Below are 18739 nucleotides of genomic sequence, written 5' to 3'. Positions count from 1 at the left end.
TAGAAAGTGGAATGAGACCAACTCGTTTCATTCGAGGCACTGAGCATCTGTCAGGTGGTAGTGACTTTCAGTCCCCAACAGCCTTGGCCAAACGTGAACTGGCTGACCTAGATCACCCTCCCGAGTTTCTTTTAAATGAATCTTTCACTTTGCTCTAAGTGTGGGCCTCCTTGGTTCTTGGTTCCTCTGTGTACAGCCTAGTGCGCTTAGGAATTCTTACTTTTCTGCCTTTGTCTATTAATTTTTTAATTCTTTGTAAGGAAAGGCAGCTTCTAGGAGATCTGTCATTTTGTTACACAGCCCTGATAATAGACAAAAAAAAAAAAAAAGGACATTTCAGAACGTGTTAAACAGTGATGAGTAAGTCAGGGCTCTGTTTGTGTTGGAGACATGGGAGATACTGTAATGGGAGATACTGTATTGTTACCTTTATTTTCATTTCTGCATCTGGGGCTCAGATGATGGATCACAGAAGAGTTTAGTGTACATCTTTGACATTATCAAATAATGTTTTTAATAGTATGAAATAACCTGGAAGAATGTGCATAAAGTGAGATTAAGTGAAAAAAGCCAAATTGAAGTAGCATTGAGTACACGATTATAACTTTGTAGTACTACAAATTTATGAATTAAAGAATAGATTAAAGTAAAACATACCAAATAAAAAGTAAAACATACCAAAATATACATAAGGCTTTATTTAGACAGAGAGATGTAGCTTTTAATTTAATGGCTTAGTTATTACTTCTATGCTATGTTTTTAAATAAAATTTATAATAATTATAACGTTTATATAATTGTATAATAAAAATAACATTTATTAGAAAAAAATAACTTGGCATCAGATCTTTCTATTTCAAACCGAGGAAGCAGAAGAAACTCCAAGAAGGAGTCTAGTTACTAAGTGATGTCTGAAAGTTCTGTTTTATTCATTCCCTGTAATTACTTCCATCTACAAAAGAAGCTTGGTAATCTTACGCCTTTGTGGTTTTTAAAATAGTTTAAGAAATGAAGATTGTAAGGTCATTATTCTGCAGCCTGGAGCCCAAAGTGTGAGCAGCACCTTCGTCTAAGCAACGAAAAGGTGCCTGCACCAGCACTGCAGATGACAGGGCAGGAGCACAGGAAATCCGCTCAAGCCCAGGGCCTCCCACTCTCAGGCCACGGGTTTCTTCTCACTTGTATGATCTGAGCCAACAGGGATGGTCTCACGTTGGAGCTCTTCTTGCTTTAGAATTCTGTGACACTGCCCCTGCCTGTTTTTGTGCTGTGCTCTAGACCCAAATCTAGGGATTGTACCAGGAGAAGGATGTGAACCTACATTTTTAAAATCTTGGTCATGCTTTATCCTGATCAACTTCAGAGCAGGGATGAGTTCAGCTACGTTAAGGAGGTACCTCCAGAGACCCACTCACCCTAGAGCAGGCGAGGCAAAGTCCTGAATTGCCTGTTCCCCAGAGTCTTCTCTCTCTCCTTTCCCCTTTTCAACAACCAGCCAGATGTTATTGCTGTCTCTGTTTCTTGTCACTGGTTACGTGTATGGCCTTTGGGTCAGGAAGATCTCGGTTCAAATCCCTGCTCTGCTGCTTGCTATCTGTGTGACTGTTGGTGAATTCCTTAAACTCCCAGAGGCTCAGTCCTCTTATCTGGAACTGAGCCGGCTACTACTGCACTCATCCCAGGTGGTGAGGATGGAGGGAGATCATCTATATAGAGCACCGCCCAGGGTTGGCAATAAGCTGTAATTTCTCTCACCTAGTGGAGGCTGCCTCTTCCACCTCCCAAGTGTCTCATCCAGCACAGCAGTTGTCAGAGCACCATCGCGGTGCAGCTCTGATGATTAGAGCTTCCTTTATAGTGAGCTAAAACCTGTCTTCCTGTGATCGCTCAGCCACTGTTTTGCACTGGAATTTTCTATATACACCTAAAGAAAAGAGGAGATAAAAGTTCATTTCAATTCTGCTTTGTAATCAACAGTTACTTAATCTCTTATGAGTAGCTGAATAAAAAGATTTTTTTTCCCAGTTAACTATAGTAAATTGAAAGAGCACTGAACACAAAAGAAGGAGGGCTAAGCTTTAGTCCTGGCTCTGCCATTAAAAAGTTATTTTGCACCCTAGCCATTTTGGCTTAGTGGATAGAGTGTCGGCCCGTGGACTGAAGGGTCTGGGGTTCAATTCCGGCCAAGGGCACGTAGTTCAGTTGCAGGCTTGATCCCTGACCCTGGTCTCTCTCACATTCATGTTTCTCTTACTCTGTCTCACCCTCACCCTTACCCTGTCTCTAAAAAAGAAAATCAGTGGCCCTAGCTGGTTTGGCTCAGTGGATAGAGCAGGGATGGGCAAACTTTTTGACTCGAGGGCCACAATGGGTTCTTAAACTGGACCGGAGGATGGAACAAAAGCATGGATGGAGTGTTTGTGTGAACTAATATAAATTCAAAGTAAACATCATTACATAAAAGGGTACGGTCTTTTTTTTTTATAGTTTTATTCATTTCAAATGGGCCGAATCCGGCCCGAGGGCCGTAGTTTGCCCACGGCAGGGATAGAGAATTGGCCTGTGGACTGAAGGGTTCCAGGTTCGATTCCAGTCAAGGGCACATGCCTGGGTTTTGGGCTCTATCCCCAGTAGGGGGCCTGCAGGAGGCAGCCGATCAATGATGTTTCAATCTCTCCCTCTCCCTTCCTCTCTGAAATCAATAAAAATATTTTTAAAAACCCAATGGAAAAATATCCTCGGGTGAGGATTAACAACAACAACAAAAAAAGCTATTTTGCACCAAATAAGTCATTTCAACCATGTGGGCCTCATTTACCTCATCTGAAAAAGGGGCGATTATTTTATATAGCAGTGATTATATAGCAGCGATGATGAGTCATTTTCATCTCACATTTCATCTTTGATGGATTGGCAATGATTTCCCACAGGCAGTATTGAAAGGGAATTGTGGGAGGGGGAGGGTGTGCATTCTGAACTCAATTTGTGATGTCTGCCAAGAATATGGGAGGATGTTTTGGCAACATTGGGGCCACATATTTGCCATATGAAGAGAGGTTTAATCTACTTATGGTTTTAAATTCTCTTAATTAACAAACTGATTATATAAACACATGTTTGTTAACTATTTTCTATAGACTCAACATCATGCTTATGTAAACAGAATCTAGTCTCTTAGTAAGAGTCAAATGGCATATAGTGCAGCTGTGCAGTGGGGACTTGGAGAAAGAAGGACTGCTGGAATTCAGGGCAGCTGAGTGAAAACTTCATGGAGGAAGTGAGTATTAGGCTGCAGAGAGGCCTGGATAAAAATTGGGGGGAGGGGAGGAGTACTTTGCAGGTGAAGGGAACAGTATAAAGAAAGAGCACTGAACACAGAAAAAGGAGGGGAATGGCAGAGGAGTAAAGGGTAAAGGGAATCAAATGTTTGGTGACAGATGGAAACCAAACTTTTGGTAACGAGCATGCTGTAGTGTATACAGATACCAAATGATAACACTGTGCAGCTGAAACTTACAAAATGTTCTTAACCAATGTTACCTCAATAAAAATTAAAAATTTAGCCCGACTGGTGTGGCTCAGTGGTTGAGCATCGACCTATGAACCAGGAGGTCACGGTTCAATTCCCGGTCAGGGCACAAGCCTGGGTTGTGGGCTCGATCCCCAGTGCGGAGCCTGCAGGAGGCAGCCAATCAATGATTCTCTCTCATCACTGATGTTTCTATCTTTCTTTCCCTCTCCCTTCCTCTCTGAAATCAATAAAAAAAATATGTTTTTTTTTTTAATTAAAAATTTTTTAAAAGAAAGCAAGCCCTGCCGAAACCGGTTTGGCTCAGTGGATAGAGCGTCGGCCTGCGGACTGAAAGGTCCCAGGTTCGATTCCGGTCAAGGGCATGTACCTGGGTTGCGGGCACATCCCCCAGTGGGAGATGTGCAGGAGGCAGCTGATCGATGTTTCTCTCTCATCGATGTTTCTAACTCTCTATCTCTCTCCCTTCCGCTCTGTAAAAAATCAATAAAATATATTTAAAAAAAAAAAAAAAAAAAGAAAGCAAGCCCTTAAACACCAGTAAGTGCAGTCCTCCTTGCCTGCATTAGTAAGTGCTAATACCTCAGGTAGCTTACAGGCTGCAGACAGATCAGGGGGTCGGTGAAAGCTCGAGGGCTTTAGACCTGACCTAAGAGCCCACTGGACAATGTATTAACCTCCCCAGCAACCCCGAGTTTGGGTACCATTGGTCTTATCTCAGTTTGACACAGGAGAAAGCTGAGACTTCCAGAAAGTAGTAACCTGCTTCTGTCACACCTCTGTAGAGGTAGATGGGGGAGGGAGGCGGGGCTCACATGTGTGTGGGCCCAACAATCACGCTCCTACTGGGTGATGAGTCATTGTCTCTGGGGGCACGTTGGCTTCATTGGGCAGAGACGGGGAAATGGGCAGGAAAGGAGAGCGTGATTAACGTGTGCAGATTTTGAGATGCTGACGTCAGACGCCTGGTGAAAACGGCAGCAGGCGGTGGCCTGAGCTGGAGACGGGACCTGGGTGTGCGTTCAGGACCCTCGCCTGCGCCTGTGAAGCAGTGAGAGCAAACAGGCTCCCCGGGAGACGCTGTGCCAAGGACACTCAAGGAGGAAGCCAAGCCCACATTTCAAAAGTGTTTTTGAGAAGCCTGGTGGTTTCGTTTGCCCAAAAATGTCTTCGTAATTTGAACTCTTCTGAGAGAATGTTATAAAAACAAAACTTTATTTCCAGATGGTGGAATTTGAGGAGGAAAAGGATTTAAAGAAAAGAATCTTAAAGAGTTGACGTCTCTGCTCTTGACAAATGACCTTCCCATTTTTATTTGGGGAACAGAGATGTTTTTGAATTACGGGAAAGCAGTGGTTGTTCTTGCTTTTTCCAACCTATCCCTTCCCGAGCTTAATTGTTTTCACATTTATGAACGATCTTAAATTCAAATGCATTTTATCTTTGGCATTTCTCATCCCAGACATTCATCCCTGTTCATTTCCTGGCGAACATTTCTAATGTTTCCTGTGAGATTATGTCCTCGCATCATTTTGGCCAGATGCATTGCATGCTGCAGCGGGGAGGGCTGTGTGCACCCCTCCCAGTCACCTGCAGGCTCCTGGGGAGACTGGGTCTTGCCCCATGTGGTGAGGGGTATCTTGGTTGTGGCAACAGCAGTAACACAGCAAGATGTCCCATCGCTTCAGGCTGTTGACCAGAGGCCACGTGTGTCCTCTATCTCTGGGGCCTATGGGGTGGAGTCTGGACTTTCCCTGAGAGTTGCCAGGCACTCATGGACTGGGGTACTGGGCACCAATATCGTCCCATAAAATCCTATAAAAGTAAATGTATCTTTAAAAAACAATCTTGCACCTACATATCAAACATGGTATTTGCACTTACGTTCAAATCCTGCATTATAGTCTAGGTATGTTATCTTGCTTTCTATTTAAGGCCCACAGCCTTCTACTAAATCAGGAGACAAACTGGTGAGCAAAGAAAGCAATTCTTGTAGCCATTGAGGGATGCAGTTCCCCCAAAAAGAATTGTGTTAAAGACTTAGCAAGAGGGAGATGAAGTAATATTCCCGCAGTGAGGATGTACGTCACCACCTGTGTAGGCTTCTTCCCATCTCCTTCGTGACCCTATCATTGATCCTTCTGTGGAAGAATGATCTAGAGCAGGGGTCCTCAAACTACGGCCCGCGGGCCACATGCAAATACAAATATTGTATTTGTTCCCGTTTTGTTTTTTTACTTCAAAATAAGATATGTGCAGTGTGCATAGGAATTTGTTCATAGTTTGTTTGTTTTTTTTAACTATAGTCCGGCCCTCCAACGGTCTGAGGGACAGTGAACTGGCCCCCTGTTTAAAAATTTGAGGACCCCTGATCTAGAGGCCTCTCTGTTACAGTAAGTGGTCTTGTGGGAAAGAATAGAAGAAACAGGTTGTAGAGACACTAAATTAAGTGTGTGGGCCATTGGATGTTTCTCACCTGTGTCTTTGGTAGCCACAATAGCTAGCAAGCTGCCCTGTTAGTGCACCATATTGTTACATGGTTTCAGTTATTTATGTTGTCTTTATTTTTTCACTCGTGTTTACCCCCATAGGATAAACGCATTCAGTTGACCTACATGGTAGCTGAAGGCACTTTATGTTGGAACATTCTATTTGAGGTAGAAGCAGGGGAAAGAATTAGGGCAGAATTGATTGTTGACGGGCCTTTTGCAATTCCCACTTTTCTGAAACAGAACATCCTTCTTCCTCGGCTACCATTAACCTTTATTTAGAACAGAGTAAATCACTGGGCTCAAAATTTATGTTATACACTAAGGTCTGCTGGTACACAACTTGTCTTTTCACCAAATATCATTATTCAAAGTGTAAACGCAGTGCCCTCGGACAATTTCGCATTCTTATTGATGGCCTCTCGCTGCCCGAATCCTCCGTGCGTTTTACCGGGTAGCGTATCGTGGTTCCCCGGGCCGCCTCTTACAGAACTGCTTCACCCGCTGCCGGAAGCTTCCCACCAGTTCTGCTGAGGGTCAAGTAAATAGATTCGATTATGGTTTTTGTTGTTGTTGTTACTGCTTTTTTTCCCTCTCTCTCTTTTGTACCTAGGAAAGAATTATTCTTTGGGAGTCTGAGTGATCCACAGATTTAGCTTTTTGCATTCTCATGGCTCTGGCACTAAGTTACGCTTTAACCCTTCTTCAGAGCTGGTGGGGGAAGAAGAGGGCTAGGAGTTTGACAAGGAAAATCTGGCGTTCAGAGCTCTGCTGCCTCCTCCTGGGCTGAGATGAAGAGGGGCGGCTGCAGAGGAGGGCCCGGCCCTGAGTGCGGCAGAGGCTGGAGGGGCGGAAGGCTGGTCCTGGTGATGAGAGGACCTCTCTGCCCACCTCACACCTGGCACATCTGGCACACTCCTGCATTAACTACCCCGGCACTCAGAATTGATCAGGGCATCTCAGGAGCTTGGCCTGGATCTGAAAGAGTGCAGTGCACACCCGTGGGAGAAGTAATTATGAACTAAATGTCTATTCTTACCGAGAGATGGAGAGAAGGTAGGACCTGGCTCTAGTATATTCCTCACCTTCAGAAGCATGTCAGGATAGTTAATGCTGTTTTCCAAATGAGAAACCCAAGAATGGGTGAGGAGTGACATCGGTGTGTGAGACCAGGCTGGTCTTAGAAGCTGCTGGGTTTGAAATATCAGCGGAGAAAAGACAAGGCAGGGAGAGAACCGAGGACTGTGCTTCTGAGATAAGCCTCCTCCCAGATGCAAGTCCCTCCCTGACTTTCTCCTCATTAATGAAGGGACCGCACAACAGGTAGGGGCTCCAGGGCTTATGCAGAAGGTGGGTTCTTTGGGACTTGCGATTCTCCTGCCACCTTCAGAGGAGGGAGAGTGACATGAAGTTTAAGGCGTGTCTTTCTGATCCCGGGGAGCCCCATCATTTTGGCTGTCAATTGAGTCCGAGACAAAGCCTGGGTTAGAATCCTCAAGGCCTCCATTTCAAGTCCTTGAAACAGGGCCAAGACTGACTATTCGGAATCACAGCAGCGCCTGCAGTTCAGACGTGTGGAGTGGCCTGCTTGTCAGCCTGCTCGTCCAGGGACAGCAGGGACTCTGGAACTTTCGTGAGACCCAACACTTATTCAGAATTAATCATTTCCTGTGTTTATCCTGCAGCTATTCACCATGTTTAACAAGAGTATGTGGCATTCCAAAGGCCCATGTGGCATTGGGATGGGCAGGGATCTCATACTAGCTTTGGTTTCAGGGGACAAAAACAAGCCCTGAACAAAGTTGAAAAAGCAGATAACTTTCTCTTAGCCCAATAGCCATCTCTTTTCTCAATAGCCATCTGCTCTCCTGTGAGGAATTACTAGCCTCCATCTAAGCCAGCGTTTACTGAGCATGCCCAGCAGTAGCTGTGTCTGTGCCTGTGAGCTCTGTTGTTTTCCTCATCTCACTCGTGAGGGAAGATGCTGCTGAGGTTTCCAGGGTGAAGTGACCCGCCAGTGGCTACAGAGCCAGGTGGGCCGTAGGAAGTGGGGCTCCCCCTCAGCTTATCTTTTCCCACCTCTCCTACAGCAGCCCTTCCAAGGTCAAACAAGCTCGCGCTTACTTCCAGCCAAGATGTTAAGTGACTATTAAGGTTTGCCTCTGCCTCTTTAGATGGTTATATTTTAAACAAGACTCAAAGACAAGCCGTGGGGATGGGACTGTGGAGTAGGGTTATCCTTAAAGCGGGGCCACTGAAGATTCCTCAAAACCTTGCAGGTGAGTGGCTGTGGGCAGAGCGTTCCACAGCAGAGCTCCGTGCACAGAACTGACAGCTATTGGCTGAGTAAGACCCAGGTCATGTTCTCATCATGTGCAAGAAGAGCACAAGGAAGGCCGCTTTGGTTCACGTTAGTGTCTCCTCTTGACGAACCATCAGCTTTATCCACCAACTCCACGTAGGTAGCTGTAAATTCTAAATGCCCACGGTTTTTAGGTCAGGATTTGGTTTTTGGTTCTATAGAACACTTGGATTTAGGACACATTCTCACATTAAGAAAAATGAAACTATGTCCTACAGTTCATGGAAAATATGGATGGCTCTATTTTGTCCATGTTTGTAATGAATAAGACATGAAGGTGAGCTCGTCGTGTTGTTTTTCACCAAAATGTCTTCATGATGTTTTTGTCTTGTTTGTCCTTGCTCCTCAATTTAGTGCCAACATACTTTTGGATGATCAGTTTCAACCCAAACTCATGGATTTCGCCATGGCACACTTCCGGCCCCACCTCGAGCCTCAGAGCACCACCATAAGCATGAGCAGCGGCAGCAGTAACCACCTGTGGTACATGCCGGAAGAGTACATCAGGCAGGGCAAGCTGTCCACTAAAACAGATGTCTACAGCTTTGGCATCGTAAGTGACAGTGCTCTCAATTGAGTGGGACATTTGAAACCTGTTTGATTTTATTAACCAATGTCATGCAACAAATGATCTCCTGTTAATCATTGTCTTATACATTAATTTTGGGTAATCAATCAGTAATACAATATAAATTCATTAATTGGAATGAACTATATTCATTGTTAAGGTTACTAGCCACCACTAACATGTGGATATAGTTAATGTGCGTAACTGACTTTCTGTGTGTCCTTTGTAGGTGATAATGGAAGCTCTGACCGGTTGTAAAGTGGTGTTGGATGACCCAAAGCACATTCAGCTGGTAAGACTTGTCCTCCCCTTTGCACCGTGGTCATTTTTCTGATAGAGTTCTAAATGAGGTTGTCTTCTTCTCCTCCTAGAGGGATCTCCTGATGGAATTGATGGAGAAGAGAGGTCTCGATTCATGTGTCTCATTTCTAGATAAGAAAGTATTTCCCTGCCCTCGGAATTTTTCTGCCAAGCTCTTCTCTTTGGCGGGCCAGTGTGCTGCAACACGGGCAAAATTAAGACCATCAATGGATGAAGTACGTATGCACACAGTTTTATTAAAAACTGAATCCATGGAGCCATTGAAAATCTAAATAGGACAAATGTGTATTTATTAATGAGACAAATCCAGCCCCCAAAATAGAATTCTAATCTAATAGATAGCTTTTCTAGGTCGAAATGTCACATCATCAAGTACTCTAGTAGAGGTCATTCTTGGGTGGAACCAGGGCACCATGAACATTTTAAGGAAGAGACATAGTAATTTGGAGATAACATTTTATTCAACCTTCATAAGAGATCTGCCCATTAAAAATGCAGTGTGTATTCCCCTTATTGGTTTTTATTTATCTTTCCATCTGTTTAATCGTCCATTCATTTATTTGTTTACAATAAACAAATATTTACTTAGTGCCTACTTTGCAAGGGTCAGATGTTGTGCTGGGTGCTGGGGATACTACATTGATCAAGATACAGCTGCTGCCCTCAAACCCACTATCCACAGGGAGAGTGACCACAGGAAACATGGGATTTCAGGACAGAAAGATAAGGATCCTGGTAGATGGGAGCATGGAATTAGTACATTCTAGCTGATGGAAGTCAAGGAAGCTTCTTGATGGAGGAGCCAGTGGAGTTAGGACCTGAAGAACAGGGTGGATTTAGGTAGCCAAAAGGATGGATGGACATTCCAGGGAGAGAATATACACCTGCAAAGGCTCAGAGGGCTGGATTTCATGTCGCTAAGACCACAGGTAGTTCTGCTTCTGTGGGACTGTGGGGAAGGAAACGCTGCAGTGTTGTAATAGAAGGTTCCAGGTGATAGAGCAGGGGTGGGGAACCTTTTTTCTGCCAAGGGCCATTTGGATATTTACAGCATCATTTGCGGGCCACATAAAATTATCAATTTAAAAATTAGCCTGCTGACCTCTAAAATCAATAAAAATATATTTTTTAAAATAATAAGAGATTCACCCCAGGTCCAAAAGTAGTGGTAGCAAATCTAGGCCTAAGGTCAGGTCTCCTGATATTCAATTCCATGCAGTTTCTTTTATCCTTTGCTTCAAGTCACTTAATTTACTCATTAAAACGAAGCTATTAGCTAATCTTTAATACCTTCTCATTCAAAATTCTGTAGTAGAACTGATTTCATGAAAACAAAAGCACAGTCCTTCAACGGTAGACAGAAAAAGGGTAAAAGGAAACGTTAGTCAAGCTTAACTCTATGTTTGCTTGCTCCTTGGTTATTAGGTCCTAACTACTCTCGAAAGCACTCAAGTCAGCTTATATTTTGCTGAAGATCCTCCCACCTCACTCAAGTCTTTCAGGTGTCCTTCTCCTCTGTTCTTGGATAACGTGCCAAGTATTCCAGTGGAAGATGATGAAAGACAGAACAGACAGCCTCTGCTTCATGATCAACATTTGAGGAAAGAGAGAATGGTTCAGAAAATCCCCTTTGAATGCAGCCAGTCTGAGGTTACTTATCTGGGCTTGGATGGGAAGACAGGGAATGAGAGAAAGGAGGACGCTTGCAAACTGCCCAGTTCTCCTCCTGAAGAACGTTGGTCTCCAAAGCATGCGGCACCAGCCTGGGATTCAGGGGCCCCCCGTGTAGATGCGGACCCTTCTGCAGAAGCTGCAGGCCATGCTCACAGGAGCAGGCCAGTGGAGACCAGCTGTTCCAGTGAATTTGTCTGGAATGAATGTGAGCAGAACAAAAAGGAATCCATTTTACCAGAAGATAAAGAAGATGACAAGTACTACCCAGGCACTTGAGTACAGGTGGCATCTTGGGAAGACATTGCCTTCATAAGTAATGCCCTGAGGGTGATCCATGTGACCTTGGCAATGAGGATCAACAACCTGGACGATCCCATTCTTCGCTCTCCAACTTGGAAAACAGGGGGCCTTAAAAGTGTGTTTTGTCGGGTAATTGCCTCAGATCAAATCTAGGCTGAATTAGAGCCATTCGTGATTCCTTAAGATCCTGGGCCCTGACTTCAGACAAACACAGCAATCAAAACCTCCCCAACGAGACTGGATTCTTACGTCCTTCACGGCATTGATCTGAGTCCTCAGAGCCTCGTTCTGCTAAGTGTGTTCAGTTGGATTCCACTGTTGGGTGTAGCTTGCCTGTGAAGTCGTAGGAAATGTCTAGTTTGTAAATATTAATGGTTGCCCTTTAAAGAATTGCCTTTCCGTGTACTTTGACCCGTGGCATTTCCCTGTTCATCCCTATCAAGCTTGCCTGTGTGAAGATGAGCCAGGCTCACCCTTGGCTATGATATGGTTTCTGCAGAGAGTAGATTTTTGCCCAAGATCTGTAGTCTGTATTTAAACTCTTAGGATAATTTATCACATAGAATACAATTGTTGACTATTATTATAAGTTCTTTTTTACAAATGTAGGTACCTATTATATCCTAAGTAGGATGTATGAAATTTTAATCAAGTAATTTCTGTTTCTGAGAAAATGGCTGGTCATAAGAGCCTAGGTCTGTGTTTTGATTCTGTACCTTCCAACTCGATGCCTTTGCTCCTGCTGTGTCCTGTATCCCTTCCCTTTTAAAATCTTACCAATCCTGCAGGGCCCAGCAGAACTGCCATCCTCCTGAGACTTCCCTCATCTCCAGCCAGAAGTACTCACTTTACCAGCATTTCCATAGCAATATTGTTGTATTTATATTTTATACTCGTCACTTTCTGAATGATACCAAAGTTGCTTGTGCCATCTCTCTCTCTGACCAGGCTTGTAAACTGCCTGCATTAGTTTTCTATTGTTGCTGTGACAAATCATCACAGACTGAGTGGGCTAAGACAACGTAGGTTAATTATTTTGCAGCTCTGGAGGTCAGAAGTCCGTGGCATCCCTTCTGGAGGCTTTAGGTGCAGATTCGTTCCCTCACCTATTCAGGCTCCTGCCTTCCTTGGCTTCTGGCCTCTTCATCCTCAAAGCCAGTAGCGTAGCATCTTTGAATCTAGATCTCTCTTTCTCTCTGACTTCTTCTTTATCACCTATTTCTCATACTTTGGCCCTCCTGCCTCTCTCTTATAAGGATCCTTGTGATTGCATTGGGTCCTCACAGATAATCCAGGAAAATCTCTGCATCTCCAGATCCTTAATTTAATCACATCTGCGATGTCTCTTTTCTTCTGTAAAGTAATATATCCGCAGGCTTCTTAGGACATGGACATCACTGGGGACCATTGCTCTGTCACATACCCTGTGTGTGCAGGGGCCGTCTCTTCAAGGCCTAGCCTGTTATCCTATACAGAGCAAGTGTTTTCTTATAAGTCAAGTTGGATTAAATGATCTCTGTGAACCTACATACTCAAAAATTCAGCTACAGTAAATGCTGTTGGGTAAATTAACAAAGTGGGGATAATGATTGTCTTTGTGATGATGGATGGAAATACTCAAGAAAACCATTTCCAGAGGATTTATAACTGCTCCCTCTTCAGGGCATGTATAATGAAAGGGTAGATCTCTAGCTTCAGAGGAATAGACACATGGCCCGCATGCGCGCGCGCGCGCGTGTGTGTGTGTGTGTGTGTGTGTGTGTGTGTGTGTGGTTGGGTTAAGCATAGATTAGAGTCCAGATTCAAGAACAACTGATCAAAAACAAGAAGTTATCAGGAATTAGGGGCAGGTTAGCAGACCAAGGTCAGAAATGTGGAGCTATAGTTCTGGGGGATAAAGGATTTCATGGCAGAAAGTGAGCTTCAAGACACAATAAGCCTTAGTCTGATTGACAGGCCCAAAGCAGGCCCCAGGTAAGCAGTTAGGAGAGGCCAAGCAGTTAGGAGGGCACAGGCAGGTCTGCCGGCCGGCTGTCCAGTGCTGTCTTCCGCGTCTGATCACGATGTCTGTGTTCACAGTGCTCCCAAATGGTCCCTCTGCTAAGACTAGTAGGGGAGCAGGCTTGGACTTGACTTCAGATGATTTCAATTCTTGTGACCTGAGCTGGCTGGCCACTCTTGATTATCCATGCTAATGAAAGGAAGCAGTAGAAGTCTTTGGCATTTGAATTTATATTATGTAAACCATTCTGAGGCTGATTTACCTTGTTTCATTTGAAAATAAAAAACAGCGAATGTGTTGCTTATTTTATCAGTATTAACTTTATCCTTCCAGATTGGCAAATATTGGAGCAATTGACAAGAATGTGGGCAAAAGGACATTCTTGTTCACTATTGACTGGAGTGACAATTGGTACAACCTTTCTAAGAAGGCAATATGTCCATAAAGAATTATTTAACAAAAAAAGAAGGCAATATGTACTAAAGTTGGCAATATGTATAAAAAATTTAAACGACACACTTTTACCCAGCAATTTGTTTAGGAATTTATTCTAAACATTCCCTGAGTGTGCAGGGGCCGTCTCTTTAAGGCCTAGCATGTTATCCTATACAGAGCAAGTGCTTTCTTATAAGTCAAGTTGAATTAAATTATCAAGTGTGTAAATAAGATGGCAAAGATGTACTTTATGAGATGTATGATATTAAATCATTGGAAACAGCCTAAATGTCCTTCAATAAAAGATGGGTTACACAAAGTATAACACACATATACAATTGACTTATATGCAACTGTCCTTAAAGATTATTTAGATCAATGTTTATAACACTGAAAATTTGTCACTGAAATATTAGTGAATGAAAACTCAGACTCCAGAATAGCATGTTTAATAGGCCACATTTATAACACTGGATATTTTAAAATAATATATGTTTCATAGAGAGATCTTTGCCAAAAGGTTAATAATGGTTTTTTTCTGGCCTGTGGTATTTGGATGATCTTTACTTTCTTTAGACTTTTATGTATTTGAAATTTTTATAATGAGCATGGATCATTTTTATTTTCTTAAAACAATAAAGCTATTTTTATTTTGGAAAAAAATCCTCAACATTTCTATGTTGGCCCTCCTCTTTGCTTCGCTGTGCCCTTGGTAACAACTGGCAACTAGCAATGCTGCTTCTATTCCATTGCCCTTTGTTCCTTCTGTCCTCAAAGCTTAGTGACTGGAGCTCCCACATGGATTTGTCTGGATCCTCAGAGTAACAAGTTTTGGATTGAAAAAGCAATCCCAGAGGCAAAACTAGACAAATTGAAATACAAGAATAGACAATGGCCCTGGCTGGTGTGGCTCAGTTGGTTGCGCATTGTCTTGTGCATTGAAAGGTTGATGGTTTGATTCTGGTCAGGGCACACACTTGGGTTGTAGGCTCCACCTCCAGTAGGGGGCATGCAGGAGGCAGCCGATAGCTATTCTGCTCTCACATCGATGTTTCTCTCTCTCTTCCTCTCTCTCTAAAAATCAATAAAAATATCTTAAAAAAAAAAAAAGAATGGACAATGGATTGCAGTACACAACTGAGAATACTTTATAATTAAATATTACTCAATTTTGGTAAAATCTTTAAAAATCACCTTTAGTATGTACACCTACAAATCATTATTTCAATGAGTAACCTATAAGTAAATTTAAAGATCTTTGGGGAGATAACATTTCCATCATAAAATATCCATTCCTCAGACTTGTGCCCCACTATCCCTTTTAGCCCACATAAAAACTATAACTTGCTGAATTTAGTAGACTCTGGGCTATAGTTATCAGTTGAAAATCAAACTTGCAAGAGTGCAGAGAAATTGTGACTAAATACAGTGGTTTTCTCTAGCAGGTAGAGGTGGAGTCCGTGTAGCAGTGTTAATGGGATTCACACTAATGCATTAGTTAAAGGGAAATAGCTACTATACTCCAGGCTAAAATACCAGTTCTAATGAATCCTGTCTGGAGAGACTGTTTGTGGACATAACTAAGTTACAGAGGGTGTCAGTATGACAACAGCAGCAGCAAAACCCCCATTTCCTTGGCCACTCTAGCTAAAAGACAAATTAGAGCTGGCTTCTTAAGAGCATAACACAGACACAAATTTTGTTCTTTTGATACCAAATTAAGGTGCTGGTGCTGCTTTTGTGTTTTCTGGAAGGGAAATGCCAGCCGTGCCATCACTGCGAGGATTTTAACAAAAGACAAGTTAAGAAATCGAATGAATGAACACTATAAAATGGAGTTGTTCTGACAGCACATTGGAGTGAGGCGTAAATAGCTTCTGCTGGTCTTCTTAACCGGCTTAATCCCTTTATTCACTAATGGTAATTTCACGGCATTCTGAAAGTGTGTACACGCGAATTACAGTGCGCTTACCCAACCATCACACGTTGGGCCTGTGATATTTCTTTTTCTTTTATGTTTGTAGCACAGGATTTTTAAAAAGACCTGCAATGACTTCAGCCGAGAGCAAATATTAATCTATGACCTTTTACTGTTTTTATTTTATATACCCTAGAGAAAAAGGTAGGATTCCAGTATGCTCGCAAAGCCAAATATGCATAATTGTGTTAACTCACTGCCGACAGCTCTGAGGCCTGAGACAGGAGGCAGAGCAACCTCTGACGTTTTCATTATGCATTTGGCAGTTAGAAGGGAAGAAATAATTCATGTCATTACTACTATCCTGTCTTGGCCATTAAAATGTATTTCTCTAATAAAAAAAATATTACCATATTTTAGAAGACAGTCTGACATGCTCTCATCCTTCTCCCTGTCTCATATCCTGGCATTATTGTTTCTTATTTTAACAGTCACTTGAGTGAACCAAGTAGCACCATCACATCCCAGTTAAAAGATCATCAATTACAGTGAAACGACACTTTCACTTCATCTCAGCCACTGTTTCCAAGGCTGTACTCTGAGCCTTATCACTACCTGCAACTGCTAACGTCAGAAATCATAGCATGGTCCTGGCCAGCATGCTCAGTGGTTAGAGCATCTGCCTGCCCACTGAAGGATCTCGGGTTCAAGGGCACAAACCTGGGTTGCAGGTTTGATCCCCGGCTCTGTTCAGGGCAGATGCAGGAGGCAACCAATCGATGCGTCTCTCTCACATCAATCTCTCTCTCTCTCTCTCTCTCTCTCTCAAAATCAATGGAAAAAATATTCTCTAGGGAGGATTAACAAACAAAAAAAATAAATAAATCATAGCATGTTGCTCCTGAAGTCCTGTTATATGATTTTTTTCTGGCCTATCAATGATCTCCTCCTCTTCCCCATTCATATTATTCTTTGCATAGACTGGGCTGTGGGTTCCCCTGCATCAGTGGAGAAATAGAGCCCCACTGAGTATTTCAAGCATATAGAATTTAATATTGGCAATTGGTTACCAAAGGGGTGGAAAGGAAAGGCTAGAAGAGAAAAAAAAGTGCAGTTAGAGATTAATAGCTACCGGAAGCCATTCTCATTCTCATGGATGAAGGAGCCAGGCCATGCCCCACCGAGGCTGCTGAGAACTTGCTGCTGCCATTGGAATGGTGCTGCCAAGGAGGACAGCAGCCTGAAGATGGCACCGCCCCTGCAGCCCCTGCCCCTGCCCCTGCTGGGCCCAGTGAGGAGCAGAGAGGTGGAGCTTCTCCACTTTATCCAGGCTCCACAGTGAGAAGTTAGCTGCTAGGGGCATCCAGGAAACGCAGTTTCCCCTGAACTACAGGACAGCACAGAAGTGCAGGGATAGAGCTCTGAGCCAACCGACAAAACCTACTCTTTGCCTGTTCAGCATTTATTCTCACCCTTTACCCTATATTCAACTTCCAGGAACAATAGCAGGATCACACAAACACCTCTTAGATAATTGAAAATGCTGTCACTTTCCCAAAAGAGAGGCCTCATCAGTCATTATTTCCATCTCTAGGTGATCTGCTCCCATTTGAATTTTCTTAGAATAAAGGTAATCATCAGTAACATTTTTTGTCCTAATATATAAAAAAGCCAGGGGCCGTCATGACCAAAACAAGCGAACAGACAACCAGACGCAGGCTGCTGGGGCAACAAGGCTGGCAGGGGGGTTAGTGAGGGATGAACAAATGACTGAACAGCAGGCTGCGTGGGGTGACCAGGCCGGCAGAGGGGGGCAGTTGGGGGTGACCAGGCTGGCGGGGCAGGGGGGGCAGTTGAGGGCGGCCAGGCCGGCAGGTGGGGGCAGTTAGGGGCAATCAGGCAGGCAGGCAGAGGTGGTTAAGGGTGATCAGGCTGGCGGGGGTGGGGGACAGTTAGAGGCAATCAGTCAGGCAGGCAGGTGACCAGTTAGGAGCCAGTAGTCTCGGATTGTGAGAGGGATGTCTGACTGACAGTTTAGGCCCAATTCCTGGGATCGGGCCTAAACTGGCAGTTGGACATCCCCTGAGGGGTACTGGACTGGAAAGGGTGCAGGCTGGGCTGAGGGGACCCCCGCCCCATGCATGAATTTTGTGCACCAGGCCTCTAGTCTATAAGAATAAAAGCATAATATGCTAATTAGACTGGACAGCCAAACGACCTTCTGGACATCATTCCAGATGTCCTTCTGGACGAAGTTGCAGTGACAGGGGCAAGGCAGAGGCAGTTAGGGGTGATCAGGCAGGCAGGCGAGTGGTTAGGTATGATGAGGCAGGCAGGCAGGCAAGGGGTTAGGAGCCAGTGATCCCGGATTGCAAGAGGAATGTCCGACTGCCGGTTTAGGCCCTATCCCGGGGATCGGGCCTAAACCGGCAGTTGGACATCCCCTGAGGCATCCCGGATTACTAAACACTATATACAATAGGATTCTATTTTTTGCATAAAAAAAGTATATGGACACATAATTGTAGAAAAAGGACTAGAAGAAAATAAAAATATCTAAATGAAACTGGGTATTATGAATATAATGATGTCCCCCTTTATCTATATTTTCAAACTTTTCTACAATGAACATGTATTATTTTAATTTTTAATGGTTGCCAGGATTAGAATAGTTACAAATTAATTTTGTAATATTATTTGATGGAATTTGAATAGTAAGTAAAAGCTATATGCAATAATATATTAGTATTTTCATTATGTAGCTTTTTGTGTAAGAAAACTGCTTTTATCTTTCTGCTTGACCTCTTAATTTCTTGTAGTGATATTCCACTATAGTAGCTCTTTAAACTTATTAATTGCCAGTATCTATTTATGTGAATGCAGACAAGGCTTTGTGTTGCTGTCCTCTGGGAGAGGCTACTATAAGATAGTAAGGATAATGACGGCCAAGCAAATATTCAAGGGACTGAGCTTCATTTGTTAGCATGCTACAGTGATGCGATAACAATGATGGTTTTGCTTCCAGTGGGGAGTATCTAATAAACTGCAGAATGTACCCCTTCGTGGTCCATCCTCTGCCGTGTTGATTAGAAAGGAGACCACAGAGAACAAGGGCAGATAAGCATGAAATATCCTCCCACT

General features: G+C 43.5%; 1 protein-coding gene across 6 annotated transcripts in view; it reads left to right on the top strand.

Annotated features, from left to right (window-relative positions):
• The window catches only part of IRAK3 (interleukin 1 receptor associated kinase 3), a 63025-nt gene extending 48191 nt beyond the window's left edge, over positions 1-14834 (top strand). For all 6 annotated transcript variants that reach the window (XM_036300323.1, XM_036300322.1, XM_036300320.1 and 3 more), the window contains 4 exons: positions 8735-8933; positions 9178-9240; positions 9320-9484; positions 10695-14834. In XM_036300323.1, coding sequence (XP_036156216.1) covers positions 8735-8933; positions 9178-9240; positions 9320-9484; positions 10695-11219 — 952 coding nt within the window. In that variant the 3' untranslated portion in view covers positions 11220-14834. The remainder of the gene's footprint in view (positions 1-8734; positions 8934-9177; positions 9241-9319; positions 9485-10694) is intronic.
• The last annotated feature ends 3905 nt before the right edge of the window (positions 14835-18739 follow it).

The sequence above is a fragment of the Myotis myotis genome, unplaced genomic scaffold (assembly GCF_014108235.1).
Source record: "Myotis myotis isolate mMyoMyo1 unplaced genomic scaffold, mMyoMyo1.p scaffold_m19_p_3, whole genome shotgun sequence".
Classification (NCBI taxonomy): Eukaryota; Metazoa; Chordata; class Mammalia; order Chiroptera; family Vespertilionidae; genus Myotis; species Myotis myotis.
This window is presented reverse-complemented; position numbering and strand designations above follow the sequence as displayed.